Source organism: Sceloporus undulatus, unplaced genomic scaffold, assembly GCF_019175285.1.
Source record: "Sceloporus undulatus isolate JIND9_A2432 ecotype Alabama unplaced genomic scaffold, SceUnd_v1.1 scaffold_16, whole genome shotgun sequence".
In the NCBI taxonomy this organism is placed as follows: Eukaryota; Metazoa; Chordata; class Lepidosauria; order Squamata; family Phrynosomatidae; genus Sceloporus; species Sceloporus undulatus.
The window spans coordinates 1,346,722-1,367,845 of NW_024802938.1; the positions used below are offsets into that span (position 1 = coordinate 1,346,722).

A 21,124-nucleotide genomic window follows, 5' to 3' on the forward strand; every position below is an offset into this window, starting at 1 on the left:
TGTAGATCTAATCAGACTTCCTCCTCGTCGGTATCTATAAACACACTGTTGCTATACCTCCAAGATGGTCTCGACAAAGGTCTCAGACCTAATACCTTGAAAAGACAGATTTCTGCCATTACGTCCGCTCTTCCATCAAAATTGGCCTTCAAACTGTCGAACCATCGCTGTGTTAAAAGGTTCTTGAGAGCAGCTTCTCTCATCAAGCCACCTACGATCCACAGATACCCTAACTGGGATTTACACATTGTCCTTCAGGCACTGACTAAACCTCCCTTTGAACCCTTAGACAAAACAGATCTAAAGTTCTTGACTTCGAAAACTCTTTTCCTTACAGCTATCACTTCGGCACGTAGAATATCAGAATTGGGAGCACTATTAACTAGAAGTGAACTTTGCATATTCAGAAAAGATTATGTTTTACTTCGACTGGACCCAACTTTTATGACCAAGGTCAATTCCACATTCCATAGATCTCAAGAGATTATCTTGCCTTCCTTTGTTCCAGATCCCAAAAAGGAACTCGAAAAGACATGGCATACACTTGACGTTAGACGGGCTCTCCTCACTTATATCAAGCGTACCCGCAAAACCCGCAAATCAGATCGCCTGTTTGTGTCCTTTAGTTCAAACTACATGGGGAAAAAGGTCTCATCTTCCACTCTATCTAGATGGATTCGCTCCTGCATAGCTACATGTTATTCATCCTCCGGAGCCACACTCCAGGGAAGGGTCACTGCACATTCCACTCGCAGTGCCGCAACCTCTGCTGCCCTTGCCACTAATGCTCCCTTAGCAGATATTTGTAGGGTGGCCACATGGTCATCCCCTTCCACATTTATCCGTCATTACCGAATCGATGCCTTCCAATCGGCTGAGGCGTCGTTTGGGAGGCGGATACTTCAGTCCATTTTATAGATTTCTGATTGCCTCAGTTCCCCGCCCATTGGAGAGCTTTGGTATATCCCTCATTAAGGATGGCTCCGCCCTCAACGCTGGAAAAACGAACATTGGCTTACCTTGTGAGATGTTTGTTTTCAGCGATGAGGGCGGAGACATCCTGCCCTCCCGAAACTGAGGAAATATTCTCCCCGGTGCCGGGGGGGGGGGGGATAGGCTGTTAGTTCAACTAAGTTTTTTCTAGTTATGGCTTGTTGAGTTTTCATGTTTTTCACAAATTTTTAGAGATTAAGAATATGGGAACGTTTAGTCTTCTAGATTTACCTATACTTTGCTTGGCTTTTCAATGACTGGGCAACTGAGTGGGGGTGTGTCTCCCTGTGATGATGCCCAAAGTCAAGATCCTGCCTCATTGGAGCAAAAGGGGAGAACCAACCCTCATTAAGGATGGCTCCGCCCTCATCGCTGAAAACAAACATCTCACAAGGTAAGCCAATGTTCGTTTTTAATACCTATTTTTAATTTCTCTGAAGGCTTTTTCTCATTTTATGTTTACATATGGAACATTTTAACATTCCTTAAGGGGAAATCATAAATCTGCTTGCATTTTCAGTTGGACATAAACCTGAGCACTGGTCTGTCTACAGAAGATACCTTGAATTTTATGTCCTTGAATCAAAGCTAACAGAATTTCATGGTATGTTTACCCTGTCTCCTCTGTTTGGGGACTCAGTTGCTGGGTTCTTTAGTATTCTACAACTTGAAATAAAGCAATGCTACGATTTGGGAGCCAGTGTGATGTAGTGGTTTGAGCATTGGACTATGATTTTAGAGACCAGGGTTCAAATCCCTGCTCAACCATGGAAAACCACTGCATGACCATGGGTGTGTCACATTCATTCAGCCTCAGAGGGAGGCAAAGGCAAACCCTCTCTGAACAAATCTTACCAATAAAACCCTGGGATAGGGTTGCTTTAGGACCGATGTAAATCAGAAATGACTTGAACATTCACAACAATGATAACAAATGATTTGGGAGCAGTACATGGAAGAGGTCATTATTTGCTGTGGCACCCCAGTAACGGAATGTCCTCAGAGGCCCACTTGGCACCAGTGCTGGTGTCATTCCAGTACTACATCAAACATGGCTTTTTATTAAAACCACAAAGTCCTAGTTGATGGTATCCAATTTGCATGTGTGCTATGGTTGACGTTGTAAATTGTTTTAACTAGTTTTACACTGTCTTGATTTAATACGATTGTCCCTCCATATTCGCTAGGGTTAGGGGAACAAGACCCCCGTTAATATGGAAAAACTGCAAATAACAAAAACACTGTTTTTACCTGAGAGGACACCTCTCTAGGAATCTCTAGGTCCTCCAGTGCAACTCTGTGGTCAATGTCCAACATACAGTGACCATAGAATGGCACTGGAGTAGCTACAAATGGTCTTTCAGTGCAACATTTAGTTAAAGTTGACCACAGAGTTGCACTGGAGGACCTGGACAGTCCTAGAGAGAACATATTAATGAAATCTGTGAATAATCAAATCCGCAATATCAAAGCCACAAATATGGAGGGATGACTGTATATTCTCATTATTTTAAAACTTCTGAGAAATAGATTGGTAGGTTTTGTTGGCATGTGATAATGGCAGCAAGAACTTTTTTGGCTAAATATTGGAGATTGCCTACCATTCCAACAGGAGGAACAAATAGGGATATTAGCATAGTATAAATTGATAAACTGATATACAATTGAAAGAAGAGCTAATAGCAAATTTACCAGAGATTAGGAAAATTTTTAGGCTCATGTTACAATATAGCTTTGATAAATTAACCACTTCTGGATTTGTAGAGGTATGATTTGGTTATTATTTGTTCATGGGAGATATAATTATGTAGTGTATGATGTAGTGCTGGACTATAACTCTGGAGATCAGGGTTCAATTCCCCACTTGAGCATAAAAACCCACTGGGTGACATTAGCTGAGTCACACTCTTTCAGCTTCAGAGGACGGCAATGGCAGATCCCTTCTGAAGAAAGTTGCCAAGTAAACCCTATGATAGATTCACTTTAGGACCACTATACATCAGAAATGACTTGGAGGCACACAACAAAATGTTAATGTAAAAAGGCTGGAAAAGGAAAAATGGTACAATTTCATTACCAGTTCTCTTTTTATGTTTCGTATTAAGGTTTACCTAAATATAATGACTTAAGCTGATATCTTGTCATTTGGAAAGTTGTTTTTAGCAATGTGTTATGTGATGTGTTATTGTCTTTTATGTGGGGTTTCCCCCCCTATTTTTGTGTATTTTGTATGGAATATTCAATGTTTTCTCTTGAGTTACATATTACAGTTTGCCCACACTATACACGGGCGCACTATATGTGATTTCTAGCTTATTCAGAAGCTGTGCGACAATAAAAACAATGGCACATGCCCCCGCTCCCCATTGTTTCCAGTGGGGTGCAAGCATACACAGGTTCCCCCTACTGCGGAGGGATCCAGAACAGATCCCCCGCGTAAGGGATGGACCCACTGTATATGTTATATAATTAATACAAATATTTGTCAATAAATATTTTTCAAAACTATCCTAAATTGCCTTAAGATTCTCAGATATAGGGTTGGATATAAATATTTTAATAAATAAATAATAAACCTCTACTTCAGTGTATTGAAATGTTGCTGTATTATCAGGTACATTCCCTGATGCTCAGCTTCCTTCAAAGAGGATCATTGGACCAAAGAACTATGAATTCTTAAAGTCAAAGAGAGAAGAGTTTCAGGAATACCTGCAGGTAGGAAGAAAATGTCAATTGAGTATGAGTGTCCCCAGGTAGAATGGACACACACAGTGTGTCTTGTAGCATGCATTGGTCATATATCAACTTTCTAGTTAAGCAATGTCACCTGCTATTCTCATAACTCCTTATAAATTATAAATGACCAAGATATTACATGGCTTTCTTATGCAGACTCTTAAAAATTATCTTTACTTGGTATAGAACAAAAGTTGTTTTAAAACTGTTGTTACTGAAAAGGCACTAATAACCTCATTTTCCCTTTTGTCTCCCTAAAAGAAACTTTCACAACATCCTGAGCTAAGTAACAGCCAGCTTTTAGCTGACTTCTTGTCCCCCAATGGTGGCGAAACACAATTTCTCGATAAAATGTTGCCTGATGTAAATCTTGGTATGTACAAAGTTGTTGTATGAATTTTTTTAGCCATGTTTATCTAAGTGCAAGCCCTGCATTCTGAATTCCATTGATTAGATAAAATGCTATTTGCCATGTAGCTACAGCTGTTTTCTGTGTAAGCTAATTGTGATTTAGACAAGTGGGTGGGAAAAGGCTGTTTCCCTGATCATACAGAAGTCTTTGTCTTTGTTGCACATCTGTAAAATAATTCTTGATAAATAGATCTTATAACTTGGTTCAAAAATATTTATTTTGGATCCAGAGGTGTTTGATTGCAACTCTGCTCATGGGATGAATTTCCACTGGCAGAAGGTAATGCAGGGAAGTGCATTGCCATTCACCAATTCTCCCTGAAATCCCTGAACCCTTCGAAAATCTGTTTCTGAAGGTTGGGGAACTTAACAAAATAGAGTTGGAAGCAGTGGAGGACATGTGTGGAATCAGCAAAATTCCCTTCTCCTTCTTCCACCCCACCTTGGCATCTACCAATATCTGAAATCAGTTTGATAATTCTGAGCAAAGGTTGACATGGCATAAAATATCTAGTAAATGAAATGAAATCCATAGAGTATAAACTCTTATTCTTTGTGTGCTATTAGAGGTTTTTCTTAAAATAATATGAATGTACATAGTGGCATTAAAGTCTCAGATGAAATACTATGAGGCATAGTCCTTACATACATTGAACAAAGAATACCTGTTTTGAGAGTATAGCTTGCAAGGTACAAAAAACCTGTAAAACAAGAAGAGGATCACTGTATCAGCTTTGTTGTGGAACAAGCACAAATTATTGTGACTTCTTTTTTCCTTTTGATTTTTAATTATAGGCAAAATTATAAAATCTGTTCCTGGAAAACTGATGAAAGAGGTGGGTAGAGATTCTTAATTGGGTTTGTAATCCTTATATTTTGCTAAAGTCTACTTGTGAATTTAGCCCATATAGTTTTTATATTGAACCCTTGCCCATTACAGCTATTGTTTGGTTAATTTCAGAAAGGCCAGCACTTGGAGCCATTCATTATAAATTTTATTAATTCCTGTGAATCTCCTAAGCCTAAACCAAGTAAACCAGAACTTACTATTCTCAGTCCTACTTCTGAAAACAACAAAAAGGTATCGTATGTCCTTTTGGATGAAACTTGGGGGGGGGGGGACTGGCCAGTGAGAAACAATAATTGGTTGTGGAAAAATAATCTTGATACTTCTGGGAACAGTTGTCTCTATCACTGAAATTCAAATATTTTGTTTGGATATGCCATATATGCTTTTTGATCCTCTATCCCCAAATAATTCTAGCTGGTCCCATGGCTGCCTCCTCGATCTCTGACTTTAGATCTTCTCCTCCAACAAATAGGTAAATAATCACAACAAGGCCTTGCATACCTCTTAACAAATATGGGTCTAAGACAAGGCTTCAGTCCCAACGCACTAGAAATTAGGCACAAGCTAAAGAAAACTCGTAAATTAATCATAGACCTGGCTGAAAGACAGCAGAGACTACAAAATTGCTAGTAGGATAACACACCCAAGAGAACAGTGCTCAAAGAAAATAGGAATGATAAAACATTCTGCTCGACTTAAGACAGACAGACAGCATGTTGCACTCCACCCAAGATTTCTTCTAGGACATCCTGGTACCTGTACTGGAAGACTTACGCTCTAGTGCCAGGGTGTGCTAATGGACTGTTCCTCTTGGGCAGGCAAACTCTGGTCCAAGCCAAGCTCTGAGGTTCATTGTCCCATGGCTGAACAAAGACATACACTCTCATTTTCCAGCTGTTAGTTTAGATCATCTACCAGCACTTTCTAAAAATGTGTATGAGGCCAAGCAGCAGTGTGGCAAATTCAGTTTGTTTTTCTCTCTAATATTACATACCGTATATACTCAACAATAAGTCAAGAAATTTATGCCCCCAAATTGAACCTAAAATCCTGGGTTGACTTATATATGAGTCAATAGCTAATACTGCTTAGAAATGTCCTAAAACAAACAAGTGTGATGTCCCAGTCTTGGTGCCTCGAGGCACTGTGTTTTTCTGTGTGTGTGAAAGAGGTTCCCAATCCAATTTGCAAGGCTTCTCTTCCCATGGAAAAACACTTCATTGAACATACTTGCTTCCCTCCACAGTCCGATTTGCAAGCCTCCTCTTCCCATGGAAGAAACACCTCATTTAACACTAATTCCTTCCCTTCTCAATCCAATGTTAAAACCTCTCCTCCAGCAGCTGAGAATCAGTGTTAGGTGGTCCAAAGAGGTCCAGAAAAGGAGAAAGATGGATGGAAGTGGTATTTCCCCCTTTCCATCCTTCCTTATAACCCCCTAAGTTTTACCCTTGACTTATTTACTATAAATGAGGTGTTTTTTTCCATGAATTTGACTCTCAAACTTTCCCTTGACTTATATATGAGGTCAACTTGTACACGAGTATATATGGTAATTTAGAAGGACTTTATACTAGGAAGAAATTTTATAATGAACTTACCTGACTTGACCCCAAGTCAAGCTGGATAGTATAGCCAGAAGAGACACGACAAAGATAGTAACACAGATTATGGACTGATGGACACACCTGGTCCATTGTTGTATTTGAATAGAATATCCTAAGCCTTTGTGCTGTTGGTTCATAGACACTCAGATATGAAATCAAGACATCTCCTTGTTTACCCTCCAGAACAATAAACACAAGAGCAATGTCCCAGTTGTTCAAACACAAATTGTTTTCTTAAGGTGCTGATCTACCCAAAATGTTTTGTTAAAATTCAGCTGTTCATGTAACTTTCTCCTGTAGATCTCTTTTGTAGAATAAACATCTTGTCTAGTTTAAAGCTCCAAGGATTGAAGAAATTTTATCCCTTCCTAAATTTATATCCATCCTTTGTTTGCAATATCATAACTAGTTATGTCTTGACATTTTTTTTAGATTTGATAGGCCAGGTGTATTGGAGAAGAGGCCAAATACAAATGGGCTGCTCTTTTTAGATAAGCAACCCCTGATCCAATCCAGGCCCTTCACTCTTACTTCCCAAGAGATATGTCAGCCTGGTCAGAGAACATTCAGAGTGGCTTTGGGTCTTGCCATTCAGTTGGTCAAAGGAAAGCTTTGGTGCCATCCACCTTACAAGAGAAAGAGGTTTCTTACAAGAGAAAGAAACTCTTGCCAGTTGATTGGTCAAAGGAAAGCTTTGGTGCCATCCATCTTACAAGAGAAAGAAGCATTTTCTAGGGAACTGATTTCACAACAAAGTTCTTAACCCTCAGTTGTGAAATCAGTTCCCTAGAAAATGCTTCTTTCTCTTGTAAGATGGATGGGTTTTATGTAGAACAACTTCCTTGGAAGAGATATTCTTTTAAAATGTAACACTATCTGAAGTTGTTCTACATAAAATCCAAAGTTCTTAATCCTCAGCTGTACTATCAGTTCCCTAGACAATATCCATAGGCATAACCATGCAGCAAGCTCCTAAGAAGAATTGCAACTGTAGACTACATATACATATACTGCCCTGCTGGAATCTGTGTGTCTGGCAGAGACATAGTTGGCCTTTGCCATGATCAACAGGGTCCACCTGGAGGCATTGTCTGAAATAAAGCAGCAAATGAGTGAAATTTGCAGATGAGGTTGTGATAAAAAATGTATCTTAGGGGTGAAGCAGATGGGGTAAAGGGAGCAGACTGAGGCTGCGTCAACCCCAATCACTCCAGGTCACTGCAGTCCTGAAGCTGATGCTACCGTGGTTCTGAATGGGCTGCTGGCAAGAGCAGCTTTTTTCTGCTCCTTTTTGGGCTGGCTTTGGGCTACCTTAGGCAGCCTCAGAGCAACTTCCGGGTAGTTTGAGGGCGTGCCCCCAAAGTGCCCAGTAGTCCCTTTATTTGGCCCGTGTGTTTCAGGCCAGTGTTAGGTCAGCTCACTCAAATACTAGTTTAACAAGCCAACTAGATATCAAATTGCTTGTTGTTGTTATGTGCCTTCAAGTCTTTTCCAATTTTGCACAAGATTTGTTCAAAAGGGATTTTCTTTTGCCTTCCTCTGAGGTTTAGTGTGTGGGACTTGGCCAAGGTAACCTAGTGGGTTTCCATGGCTGAGGGGATATTTGAACCCTGGTCTCCAGAATCATGGTCCAGTGCTCAAACCACTATATCACACTGGCTCATATTCTTGTTAGACCCACTTAAAAAAGGAATTCTACTAATCCACTGGGGGTGGGGTGTCTTTTCTCTCTCTCTCTCTTTCATTCATTCATTCTTTCTTTTTTAAAAACAATTGACTCTCATATAACTACACAAACTGCTGTTGTAACTCTCTTGTTTATAAAATTGACTTGTCATATACCATTAAGGGGTGGCTATTTGATGAGTAAAACAAGCTCCATCTTCTCTTTGAGACCCATAGTTTTTTGCTTCCTTCATTGTTATTAACATCAGTATAGCAGCATGGTCTTGTAGGCCATGGAATGACAGGAATAGAAACAAGAGTTAAATGGGGGTAAATGCTAAATAACTATAACTACAACAGCAGCAGCAATAATAATGACAACAACTATTAAAATGGAAGTTACTGTATTTCTTGATACTCATATGATATTCATAAACCTTTCAAAAGCACATAGGTGCTAGGGATGTACAAACCATTTGGTTTAGTTCTTGATTAGGTAGTTCAGAAAATAGTCTGGTTCAGCACAGACCAATTTGAACCAACCTAGTTCTAAATCTCAAATTGGCAATCCATATCTAAATCTCTGTGCCTTTCTGTGGCTACCCTTGGAAATAAAACTATGGAAATGGTCAGAATGTTGTAAAGTAAACTGTTCTATAATAATTTAAAGCAGTTATTTCTGTTGCTTGAAGATAGTTCTCACTCCCTAGCTAATTTTAATTATTTATATAATACATTCTAAGTCATTTGTGTGCATCCTCTCAAGTTGCTGTAACATTTTAAAGGTAGCCCAGTATTGCACAGGTTGCATGAGGATATTGGCTAGTAAGCAGTGAAATCTAATTTGAATCAGGACTTCTTGCTCAAACTCCTAGTGGGTTTACACAAAATCCTGTTTTGGGGGTGCTCTGAACTTAAGTTTCCCACTTACTGTATTACCAGTAATGCTTTGGGGGAGCCAATATTACTCCACTTCAAATGGCTGGTTAAATTTTGGTGAATAGTTTAGCAAAGGTATCCAGTTTTGGTTAGCTCAGCTGTCCTTCAGAATATTTTATTATAATTTCACAGTGCTAAAGCAAAACAGCCAAAAAAGCAAAGTTCGTCTCATCATGGGTAGATTACTAGTGACAAAGCTAGGAAATGTGAATAATTTGACTAAGTTGTGGTTTCAGCCTTCAGGTGTGGCTGGTAAATAATGGAACATTGCTTTTGTTGGATATAATATATCACTTCAGAACCTCTCAGCTTCTTTTTGTGCAAGAGAAAATTGTCACTGATTCCATTAAAACTAACCAATGGTTAGTCTTGTTTGGTGATAAATTTGCCTAGTATTTGTTCTTTTTAAAAACTTGATTCCCTTTGGTTTTAGCTTTTTAATGAACTCTACAAGAACAATGCGAACCGCTCTGAGATCTCCGAGAGAAGACAAAATCAGAACTACTTTATGGAAATGATGACTGTTGAAGGAGTCTATGACTACTTAATGTACATTGGTAAGAAGTTGTTTCTGATTTTTCTTAGCATAAAGCATACAGTAATTCAGTTAAATTTGTCCATTTTTTTCAGCAATACACCCTGAAGTTAAAATATTAATGCTAATACAGCAGTTTTTTCTTGTTTTGACAGCCATTTTTGTGCATTGAGGGTTTGTGCCAACATTAGATAATTCTGACTACCATGATCATGGATGTGAAAGTGGACTTGTTGACTCAAGGTTCATATATATGGAAATCATACAAAATTAATATGAGCTATTATGGAAGTTTTGAAAACCTTATAAATCAAATTATTTTGTCCACCACTTTGACACAGATCTTAACAGTGATACCAGTTTATAGGGTTTTGCTTTTCTGGCCATTTTGATTTTTTTTATTTAGGTATTTATACCCCGCCCTTCAGCCCTAATGGCTCTCAGAGCGGCTTACAATTATTATTTTTAATCAGACATTTCCCTGCCCTCAGGCTTACAATCTAAAAGACATGAAACAAAAGGAGAAGGGAATGGTGGAGGGAAAGAGGATGAGGTCCAATGGTTCTTCTCTCCCTCTGAGGCCTGGACCAAAGCAGATGGATTGGAGGGGAGGCTCTCTGTAAAGATATGTATTGGAATGATAGGGTGGTAATTGGGCAAGGTGTCTAAGTGATGTACAGTGTGCTCCCGTTTTATGCAGCTTTGAGCATATGTGCTCAAGCCACACGGGAGCATGCGGGGCACAAGGGGCGGCACATCCCATTCGAATGAATGGGGTGCGCGCCCAAGGCCACGCGCACAAGCTCCATTCATTTGTATTCTGCTCTGGTCAGGCCCCACCTAGAATATTGTGTCCAGTTCTGGGCGCCACAGTTCAGAAAGGACATTGAGAAACTGGAGCGTGTCCAAAGGAGGGCGACAAAAAATGGTGAAAGGTCTGGAAACCATGCCCTATGAGGAACGACTTAGGGAGCTGGGGATGTTTAGCCTGGAGAAAAGAAGGTTAAGAGGTGATATGATCGCCCTGTTTAAATATTTGAAGGGATGTCATATTGAAGAGGGAGCAAGCTTGTTTTCTGCTGCTCCAGAGAACAGGACCCGGAACAATGGATGCAAGCTGCAGGAAAAGAGATTCCACCTGAACATTAGGAGGAACTTCCTGACAGTTAGGGCTGTTCGACAATGGAATGCACTCCCTCGGAGGGTGATAGAGTCTCCTTCCTTGGAGGTCTTTAAACAGAGGCTGGATGGCCATCTGTCAGGGATGCTTTGATTTGGATTTCCTGCATGGCAGGGGGTTGGACTGGATGGCCCTAGTGGTCTCTTCCAACTCTATGATTCTATGATTCTATGATTCTATGAATAGATGGAATTCGCCTTACGTGGGGTGGTGGTGTCCGGAACGGATTCCCCCATGTAAGGTGAGGTTTCACTGTAATTGTATTTTCCCCCTCTCCTTGTGTAACATCAGAACTTGAGGGGTGAAACAGACAGGGCAAAAGTAGCGGCCCCAATTGGCTCCGGGACCACGGCAATTGGATGCGGCAGTCCCGACTTTTTGTCACTCCTTTTTGGGCCACCTTAGGCGGCCTTGGAGCAACCTCCTGATGGTTTGGGGGGGGGGTGTTGTTTGAACAGTCGTTTGAACACCACACCCTCAAAGTGCCCAAAGGCACATTATGTGACCTGTGTATTTCAGGTCTGAGACTCTGATCCAGCTAAAAGTAAGAAAACAATGGATTATGAACAGCTCTCGATTCCCATCATTTTGCCTGTGTGTGGAAGAGTCCTGTGCTCTGTATTCATTTACTGTAGTAAAAGAAGACTGAGATTTTGGGGGCTATGCTGCTGGGATAAATGAAATAAGAGAACAAAACAACTGACCAGGTGGCCAGTTCTTTCAGTCCTGCTCATTGGGGAAAGGAGACTGGAAGGATAAATGATGTTGTCCCCCTGGCTCTCCCCTTGTGGATATCTGGGGTATCCTAATAGGCTCTGGGGCTGGAAATAGTTCCTTGTATTCCATATTGTATTTTGCACTCTTCCTTAACGTTAATGAAATTTGGAACACAAAAGCATAATCAGAGGCTTGCCAGTTTGAAATCTTGAGTTATACACTCCAAAAATATAGTCTCATGCATTAAATATACATAGTATTTTTCACATAAGTATATATAACAATAATGACCTTACAGGTAGAGTGGTTTTCCATATACCTGACTGGCTTCATCATATGCTAACGGGAGGCCGAATTCTCTTCAAAAACACCTTAGAAGCATACATGGACTATTACCTGCGGTACAAGCTAGAACAGCTCTTTCAGGAGCATCGTTTGGTGTCACTTATCACACTTTTGAGAGGTTAGTGTACAGTCTGAAAACTATATCCTGTGAACAGTGGCTTAGGGAGCTGGATATGTTTAGCCTGGAGAAAAAAAAATTAAATGAGATATGCTAGCCACCTTTAAATATTTGAAGGGGTGTTATACAGTGGTACCCCGGGATACGAATTACCCAGCTTACGAATTTTTCGGGATACGAAAAAATCCCATAGGGATTTATTGTTTCGGCTTACGAAGGTTTTTTCGGGTTACGAAAAGACCTCGGCGCTATTTTCAATGGAGCCGCGGCGGAGCCGCGGCTTTTTTTCCATTAGCGCCTATGGCAATTCGGCTTACGAAGGTTTTTCGGGTTACGAAATTAGCCGCGGAACGAATTAATTTCGTAACCCGAGGTACCACTGTATAGAGAATAGAGCAAACTCGTTTTCTGCTGCTCCAGAGACTAGGACATGGAACAATGGATGCAAGCTACATGAAAAGAGATTTCACCTCAACATTAGGAAGAACTTCCTGACAGTAAAAGCTGTTTGAGAGTGGACCACACTCTCTCGCAGTGTGGTAGAGTCTTCTCCTTTGGAGGTCTTTAAACAGAGGCTGGGTTGCCATCTGTCAGGTGTGCTATGATTATGAATTCCTGCATGGCCAAATGGGGTTGGACTGGAAGGCCCTTATGATCCCTTCCAACTCTATGATTCTGTGAATTACACCAGCTCAGGCCAGTGGTGTTGCCACCCCTGGTGTCACTCAGTGGGGGGTAGGGGGACTGCCAAGAGTTGTGACCAAAAGGGCATGCTCATCCTTCTCCTACATTGCTGTGGCCTACTCATGCATAGACTGCTGCCAGCAGCTCCTCAGCTCCCACTGCCCACTTGTTGTGCTTTGCTTTGCCTTGCCCACCCGCAGCCCCTGCTGCTTGCCTGTGTACAAGGAACTCTGGGGTTTGTAGTTCCTGAAGTGACCAGCCATGTCAAAGCAATCTGGAGAGGGCGCTGATCCCACATCCTATATAACCACACAGCAGAGGCAGGAGCCACAGCAATTCCTGCCAAGCAGCAAAAATAGACCCACTCTGGAGCAAGAGGCAGCACCCTTCTCCCAGGCCAGGGAGAGCTCCTCTCAAGGCAAGAAAGCCAGCTGTGGGGACAAGGAGGGCACCAGCCTTAGCCAGCATTCACTATAGTTTTTCTCTGAGGAGGGTGGTGGTGGGGGAGAAAGTTTCTTTCTAGGGCGAGGGGACCCAATCTTCGCCCCTTCTATGAAGTCTGTGGCCCAATCCAGGTAGGAGAGCAGGAATTGAAGAGGGCCAGGTGCTCTTGGCCTTGTCTTTCACCATAGCAGTGGTGGCCTCCTCACGAGTAGACTGCTGCTCCCGCCATGAAGCAAGGCTGGCTACACTTGGCCTTGTTTTTTGCTGCAGTGGCCTACTTTTGAGTCTTTATGAAGAGACTTTGGCCACTGCAGCAAAGCCAGGAAGGACAGACTCCCCCCCCCCCCCGGAGGGGGGCTTGATCTGGTGGCCCCCATCTTCTGGAATGTCACCTGGTGCAGGCTGCACCACCACTCCACACCCCCAGTTTCCCATTGCCTCAGGCAGATCAATGCTCTGTTAATAATAGGGACTCTTGCTCCACTTTATTACTATAGGGCTTTTGTGGATGATTGTTTCTTCATTTTATTATATAAATAGCAACTAAATAAAGGACTTTTAAATGAAATAAGACCTTAAAGGACCTATTGGTCAAGTAGCTTGAGCTGGAGCAATTAAATTAAATTAAAAAAGGCTTATTAGTCAAGTACCTTTCATTAACTGATGGAAGTTAACCAGCTAAAGTAACTGGTCTGTTTATACAGAGAGGTCTGCAATGCCCTATTTTTTCCCCTCCTCTCTCCATTCAGATGCTGTGTTCTGTGAAAATTCTGAATCTCGGTCTCTTCAAGATAAGCACAAACGAGCAAAGAAGACTTTTGATGAAATGATGAAATACATTCCAGGTTCATTGTTTTCTGTGACATGAACTGTCAAGAGTCACTCAAAATGGCTAATGTCCATTAAGATCCATAGCTCATATTCATCTAAATATCCTTTTCAAGTACTCCTGAGTCCTGTGCTAGCTGAACATTCCAAAAGGAAGCTATGGTTGGTGGTCATGAGTGCTTCTGGGAGGCCCAGTATAGTGAACAAGGACATACACTTTTTAGTTTTCAGTTTAGGTCATTCACCAGGGCTTTTCTAAGCCCAAGCAACGCTTTGGCAAATGCAGAGGTTTTTTTTTTAACACTGCATAACTTAGAGGGAGCTTGTACTAGGAACAAATTTTATAGCGAACTTACCTTGGTTGACCCCAAGTCATGCCAAATGGTATAGCCAAAAGAGACATGACAAAGAAGGTAAGCAAGCTGGCAGACACACCTAATCCATTGTTGTATTTGAGCAGGGTATGCTAAGCCTCCATGCCCATGGTCCTGGGGAAATTGTTAATTCATGGACACTCAGATATGAAAACAGGACACCGCCTTGTTTACCGTCCAGAACAATAAACACAATAGCAATGTCCCAGTTGCTCAAACACAAATTGTATACCTAAGGTGCTGACATAGCCAAAATCTTCAGCTGTTCATGTAACTGTTTCCCACAGATTTCCTTTGTAGAATAACTCTTTTGGATATTTTAAAGCTCTGAGGATTTAAGAATTTTTATCCCTCACTGAATTTATATCCATCTTTTGTTAGCAGTACCATAACTGGTTATGTCTTGACGTTTTGTTTAGATTTGATAGGCAAATGTATTGGAGAAGAGGCCAAATACGAAGGCATCAGACTTCTGTTTGATGGATTGCAGCAGCCAGTGCTTAACAAACAGGTAGGTATTGTTATAAAAGATTGAGTGATTTCTAATGCCGCAAGCAGCCTAGTTTTTCTTTAAAAAACAAACAAACCCTTGTTGTTATTGTTGTGTGTCTTCGTGTCATTTCTGATTTATGGCAACCCTAAGGCGAACCCATAGGCTTTTCTTGGCTAAGCTTGTTCAAAAGAATATTTTTGCCATTGCCATCCCCTGAAGCTGAGAACATGTGACTTGCCCAAGGCCACCCAATGGGTTTCATGGCCAAGCTGAGGTTTGAACCCTGGTCTCCACTCAACCACCATGCCACACTAGCTCTTATACTGTTGGTGAATACTAAAATACTAGATCCTCCTACTGGTACCACAGAGAGTTAGAGCAGACACATGATGGACTGCTTGTTTTTTCTTCTGGAAGGCATATCAAACAGTAACTACCCTGATGATTCACTTCAGTTCCTTAAGAAAGCACTTGATTAATTGAAAGTCAGATTTGGCAACATTAGTAGTCTGCTGCACTTTACAATATAAAAGTACCATTCACTGCTAGATCATGTGGATAAGCAACTCATCGTTTTACCTTCACACCTAGTAGGCAAAAGAAGGGCCAGTGCAGCAGACCAGTGCAGCATCCAGCATAGCAGCACTGGGGTTTATGGACTGGGAATGGTAACAAGGACACGTTCCACTTATTAGCCCTATATATAAGCAAGAAAGGGAATCTAGGACAGCAGAGACCTTAAGCAGCAGAAGTTGAGGGATGAGATTTATGAAATACAGAGCTAGCTATCACTTGGCATCTATCCTTGCTGCTACCATTTTGGCTCTTGATGAATCCCACTGATGGTGTGGATTCAGTGAACTGCCAAGTTTCTCAGTGAGACTTCACTGAATAAAGGAGCTACTAGCTCCCTTTGTCATGGCTATATTCATGAACCAATAACAGATTAAGGAACCTTTGCCTCAACAGCATGTAACAAAATAAACTACCATATATACTAGACTATAAATTGACCCCACATATCAAGTCAAGGGCAGGTTTTGGGGCCAAAATAAAGGATTTTGATACGACACATGGATAGGTTGAGTGTAAAATTTAGAGGCTCCTTCAGTGTGTGTATGCCAGTGGCAAGAGGGAAACAGCAATCAGTACAAGGCTTCAGTGTTTCAGCCTTCACCTCCGAGACAGTGAAGTGCGCAGGTGGAAAAGGGACTGTTTAAAAAACAACAAACAGCCAGTCACCAAGGACTCTATCTGTGTGGTTCAGGACAGAAAGAAACTGCATTGAGAAATCTGAAAGAGCTGCTATCGTATTACCATTCTGATCTGTAAATAAGTCGACTTAGGATTTTGGGATCAATTTTTGGGCATAATTTTTTAAACTTAAAGACAAGTATGTATGGTAGTTTTAAAACAAGAGTAATAAACTTGCATCTTACATGTTGGATATGCCCACAGGGCCATCTTACATGGTTCACCAACTCCCAAGCTGTGACCTCACTCTCCTTGGGCCATCTGTATCTTCCCTAGTTGGGTGGAGCACAGAGAGGAGAAAAGAGTTTGTGTGTGTATGTGAGAGAGAGAAGCTTCAAGGTAATGCTTGCTTTTAGCTGTCCTGCTGAGATTTCCTCAGTCTTCATTTATCACCAGAGGGATGGAAAAGGGAAGCAGAAAATAGCTGAAATGGCTTTTTCAGAGCTCAAGTAGAGATGTGCCCAAGGATCGAGTAGGGAACCTGGCCGGGGTGGTTGGCTGAGGTGAGCTATGTGAAAATGGTGGATTGAAAAGCAGAGGAGGACGAGAGGAAGGAAAGATAATATCAAGTACATTAAAGGCTGAAATAGAAACCAGGAATGGAGAAAGACAGCAAAGAGATAGGGGGATGAAGAGATGAAGTGAGGGGTATAGATTGTGGAACTAGAGAGCATAGCAGAGGAAAGGCTGAATGGAAGAGAAAACTCTAAGAATGGCTAGGAAAACGGGCAAGAGAAGAAAGAGAGCTGGAGTGCATATCGGCAGCTCTAGCTCTGCCAACACCCACTGCCAGCACACAGCCCCCACATCTTTTCCTCCTGAATAATGTGGCCCTAGTAGGGAAACAAGGTGGCCATTTTTAACTGCTTCCATTGACTAGTATACAAACTATAAAGGGTCATTTGAACATCACCCATTTGGCCCTTGTAGTCTCTTCCAACTCTATGATTCTATGATTCATCTTCATTTCTGGATTTCAAGCATATGTAAAATGGCTTTGGGAGACTTCAGCTTTTTGCATATCATAGTTGCCATGTGTAAGATGATTCTTTTGGGTTGATTACTACATACATGGAGCACTTGGTGCTTGGGGCACTGGAGGTTATTTTGTAAATCTCAAGAAACATAACCTCTGCTTGCCTTTTATTTTTAGTTAACTTATGTTCTTCTGGATATTGGGATTCAGGAACTATTTCCAGAGCTGAATAATGAGGTAAGTAATGACATAGACACACAATAACTACAATTTCTTCTTCTTCTTCCACTTCCTCTTCTTCCTCTCCCCCTCCTGCTCCTTATTTGTTGATGTATTTCAACAGCTCATATTCATTCTTCATGATACCCCTTTTCTTGATCTACAAGTAGAAATAACTGTACACAATTGTACATATGTATATGAATAAATAGTTTTTCCTCTTTTGACAAAAATAAAGATTTGATTTAGGTCTGGTTTTGCTGTGAAAGGCACCTGGTTTCAGGTGCCTTACACTCCCTCCCTCCCTCCCAGAAGTGGCTGGACATTTTTGTCCAATGTTTATTGTCTGCATCCAGTTCAAAGCAGTTGAAACAGAGTTATGTATGTAGTGCTGTTTCATGTGTGGATGGGAATTCCTAGGTGATGTGTTTCCATCTGCCCCATCAAAATTGGCAGTAGTACTCCTTTGGTTATGAATTTATTTGTCCAGTGTTGCCATTCAAGACAAGTGCCACATAGTACAGTCGGCATGTCACTGCTCATTCAGAGAATTATGTTGCCCACACCTGTGTAACATCTCAGCCATGATTTCCTGCCTCCACTCTTTATCTTTTAAGAAAATAGCTTTTCAAACTGCCAATCAGTTTGCCATGGTATCCACAGCACATCTGACTTCTTGGCCCCTGGTGACATGTTCCAGTGGTAAAACTATGCTAGTCTATACTGGGGCATCAGACAGTTTAAAATGGCAAAGGTGTTGCTCTCCTGGTGTTGGACTATAGCTCCCAGCATTCTCTGTTATTTGCTATACCAGCTAGTTCTGCTGGGAGTTATAATTCAACATCTAGAGGGATGCCCTGTATCCATTCCTGATTTAAAGGCATATGCCTTTGTGGACAAGAGTCTACTTCATCAGCTCTTAAGGTTTATCAGGTAAGATTATGATGTCACAGTAAATCTGTTGGTGTTTCAGATGCCATAGGACCCGAGGCTGATGTTAACATCCCTTTCTGCTACTTTGTCCCATTTCCTTTATTCTTTGTCAAAAAACCTGGGTCCAGCTGGATCCAAAGATCTGCAAGCAGAAGAAATCTCAACAGTGGCACTCTTCCTTGAACAGCTGAGCTAGGGGAAGACTTTGTGTGATGCTGTGCAACAGACTGTGTGCCAATGCTTGTGCATTGCTTTTGTTGGCATGCAATTTGAGACAGGAGCTGTGTTTCTGTACAGACAGAAGCATACCTGGATTCCAGTCCTGATACACAAGGGTCATATTCTAAACCAGAAAAAAGCCTTTGTGCACACAGAAGAAGCCTTTGGATGAAGGACAGGTGCTCCCAGATCCTCCTTAGTGATTTTGATTCTTACAGGACTTACATATTGTTTATGTATGCCTCTTAAGAGTAAGTTTTGGGATGAAGGACTGATTATTAGTTTCTGAGAAGCACTGAGAACATTTCCCTTTCTCAGGGTTCTTGAATAGTTTTAGAGAGCACTACACAATTGAAGAATTTCATGATGTGCAGGCCTTTTCATTCCAGCAATCAGCCTCCAACCAGATTTCTCTGGAGACAGATAAGCAAGATAAAATAGGACCATTCCTTATTGTTTGTTCCCAACAAACTATTATCAGTAATAATTACTCTGAGTTCCAGTATGTTTTCATCATAGTTAAAAGAATGCAAGTCTTATTTTCTATGCATTTGACTAACTCATTTTAAAGCAATGTGTCCTAGTTGCTATTACAGGTTCTTGTGACATTTCCCCACATACTCCAAAATATACGTTGTGATGATACCTTTATTAGACCAAATACAAGGCACAAAATACACCATGATAGCTTTAAAAGCCCACTGGCTTCTTCATCAGGCAAAGATAGTTTTATAAATGATGCAGAGGAAGAAGAATGATGATGTTAAGGTCACAGGTTTGCCTCTTGCTTCATGTGTTTGCTTAAGATGGTTTTCATAGAAAGCTGATGCAGGTTGAGGCCACATCTCTTCGTGGCCATAAGGCAACTGGGACATGGGATCCTAACACTGTTATCTTTCTTCCCTGCCTTATTTAAAAAGTATATTTGGATGATGAAGCCAGCTGACTTTGAAAGCTAGCATGATATATTTTGTGCCTTTTTTGGTTGGCTTAATAAAGGAATCACTGTAATATGTTTTGGGGAGTTTGCTGTATGGTCATCAGGGCTATACCTTCACCCCCCCCCCCCACACACACACACACTCAAACATAGTGTATAAAACAAAAAGTTCTTTACTGTCAGACATTGTTTTTTAATAGATAATATTTTTCTCTATTTATAGTCTCTCTTTATGTTTCTGCACCCCAAGTATTTTTTTAAAAATCTTAATGGTCCAATGGCACTTTTTGTTTGTTTGTTTTAGCTGCCTTTCTTGAAAGAATCCTTTCATTCATAATTTTAAATTCACTGCTATCTTTTCCAGTACTGTTTTACTCAGTTCTTCATTATACCAAATGTAACAGCCCAGGCATGCACTTACATCCATTTCAAAGGACTTCTTAATTGAATGATAGTGTCTTTGCTGCAGCAGGATTCTGTGGTAGTGATCTCACTGAATTTTCTGCTGTGACTCAGTTATTGCAACCAGTCTATTGCACAACCTGTCAGAAATTCTCCTAGACAAATCTGTTGAAATGGAACGAGAATTGTGCAAAAGCATTTGCAGGGTCCCCGTGCAATTCAGTGAGATTTACTGGGAACCTTTTAGTGGCTTATGGTCCTTGACACAATGTACAGTATTAATGACTCTTAGGTATTTGAAGTGGAGATGTCATTTTTGCAGTGTAGGACAGTGTGGCTCAGAATTGTCTCACTAACTAAATGGTGCCTTCAATGAACCAAGCTCATCTCAGTATTTACCTTTAGAAAATTTAGACACTGGATATCTTCATAATTAATTTCTATAAGCTAATTATACTTACTACTGTAATTTATATTGCTGTATTCCCTCTGTGTCCTGGCTGAGTAAATTAAACCACAGGTGTTTCTCTCCCTGTCCCCCATATTGTTGCTCTTAACAGGTTGAAAAGGATTCTTCCTCCACATCAGAACACTGAATTAACTCCGTTCTGTAGATGGCTGCTAAGTTCTAATTTAATGGATAGGTTATTTGTGTAGTCTTGTACATTTTGCTTGTATATACAATGAACTTCCAAGTTCAGAAGAAATATTTACTCAAAAAATTAAACTTTATTATGGACTGAATTTCATTAAGACCTTGTTGCCTATTTTTCCACTGAGTAAAGTATGTTTTACTAACCTAAAACTGCAGGGAAAAAATGAGGAGACATTTTCTTTTGCCATCACTGAATATATGAAGGGCCCAAACATGAAAGAATGTTTACAGTGTTCCAGTACATATTTTTTAAGAAAGTACTTATTCTGGCTTTTACTCTAACTAGCCTTCTGTGGCTTAATAGAGGCCTTAATGCTAAACAATGGTTTTCTGCTAACCATAGATTCCAAACCATGGTTTGCGCTTCAGACACACAGGCAAACCATGACGTGTGAAATACTAGAACTTCAAACCATTGGTTTTTCAGATGGTCTTTATTCAGATAAACATTCAAATGAACCTGAACCATCCCAGTGTCTTTGCAGACATTGCCGAAATTTTTGAAGACATAACTACCATAAATGCAAGAAACTTAGGCAGGTTACAAACCGCCTATTTGGGGCGGGCCGTACCCGCCCCTTTCCCGCTGAGGCCACGATCTGCCGCT

General features: G+C 40.9%; 1 protein-coding gene across 4 annotated transcripts in view; it reads left to right on the plus strand.

The window, feature by feature from the left end:
* LOC121917372 (sorting nexin-14-like) overlaps positions 1-20,606 on the plus strand; it is a 67,496-nt gene extending 46,890 nt beyond the window's left edge. For 3 of the 4 annotated variants that reach the window (XM_042443289.1, XM_042443290.1, XM_042443292.1), the window contains 11 exons: positions 1,514-1,597; positions 3,608-3,708; positions 3,991-4,102; positions 4,936-4,976; positions 5,102-5,221; positions 9,635-9,758; positions 11,932-12,096; positions 13,974-14,069; positions 14,846-14,937; positions 17,327-17,386; positions 20,423-20,606. In XM_042443289.1, the coding sequence (XP_042299223.1) occupies positions 1,514-1,597; positions 3,608-3,708; positions 3,991-4,102; positions 4,936-4,976; positions 5,102-5,221; positions 9,635-9,758; positions 11,932-12,096; positions 13,974-14,069; positions 14,846-14,937; positions 17,327-17,386; positions 20,423-20,458 (1,031 nt within the window). In that variant the 3' untranslated portion in view covers positions 20,459-20,606. Of the gene's footprint in view, positions 1-1,513; positions 1,598-3,607; positions 3,709-3,990; positions 4,103-4,935; positions 4,977-5,101; positions 5,222-9,634; positions 9,759-11,931; positions 12,097-13,973; positions 14,070-14,845; positions 14,938-17,326; positions 17,387-18,341 lie in introns of all 4 variants that reach the window. The other variant, XM_042443291.1, reaches the window with a different exon arrangement.
* The last annotated feature ends 518 nt before the right edge of the window (positions 20,607-21,124 follow it).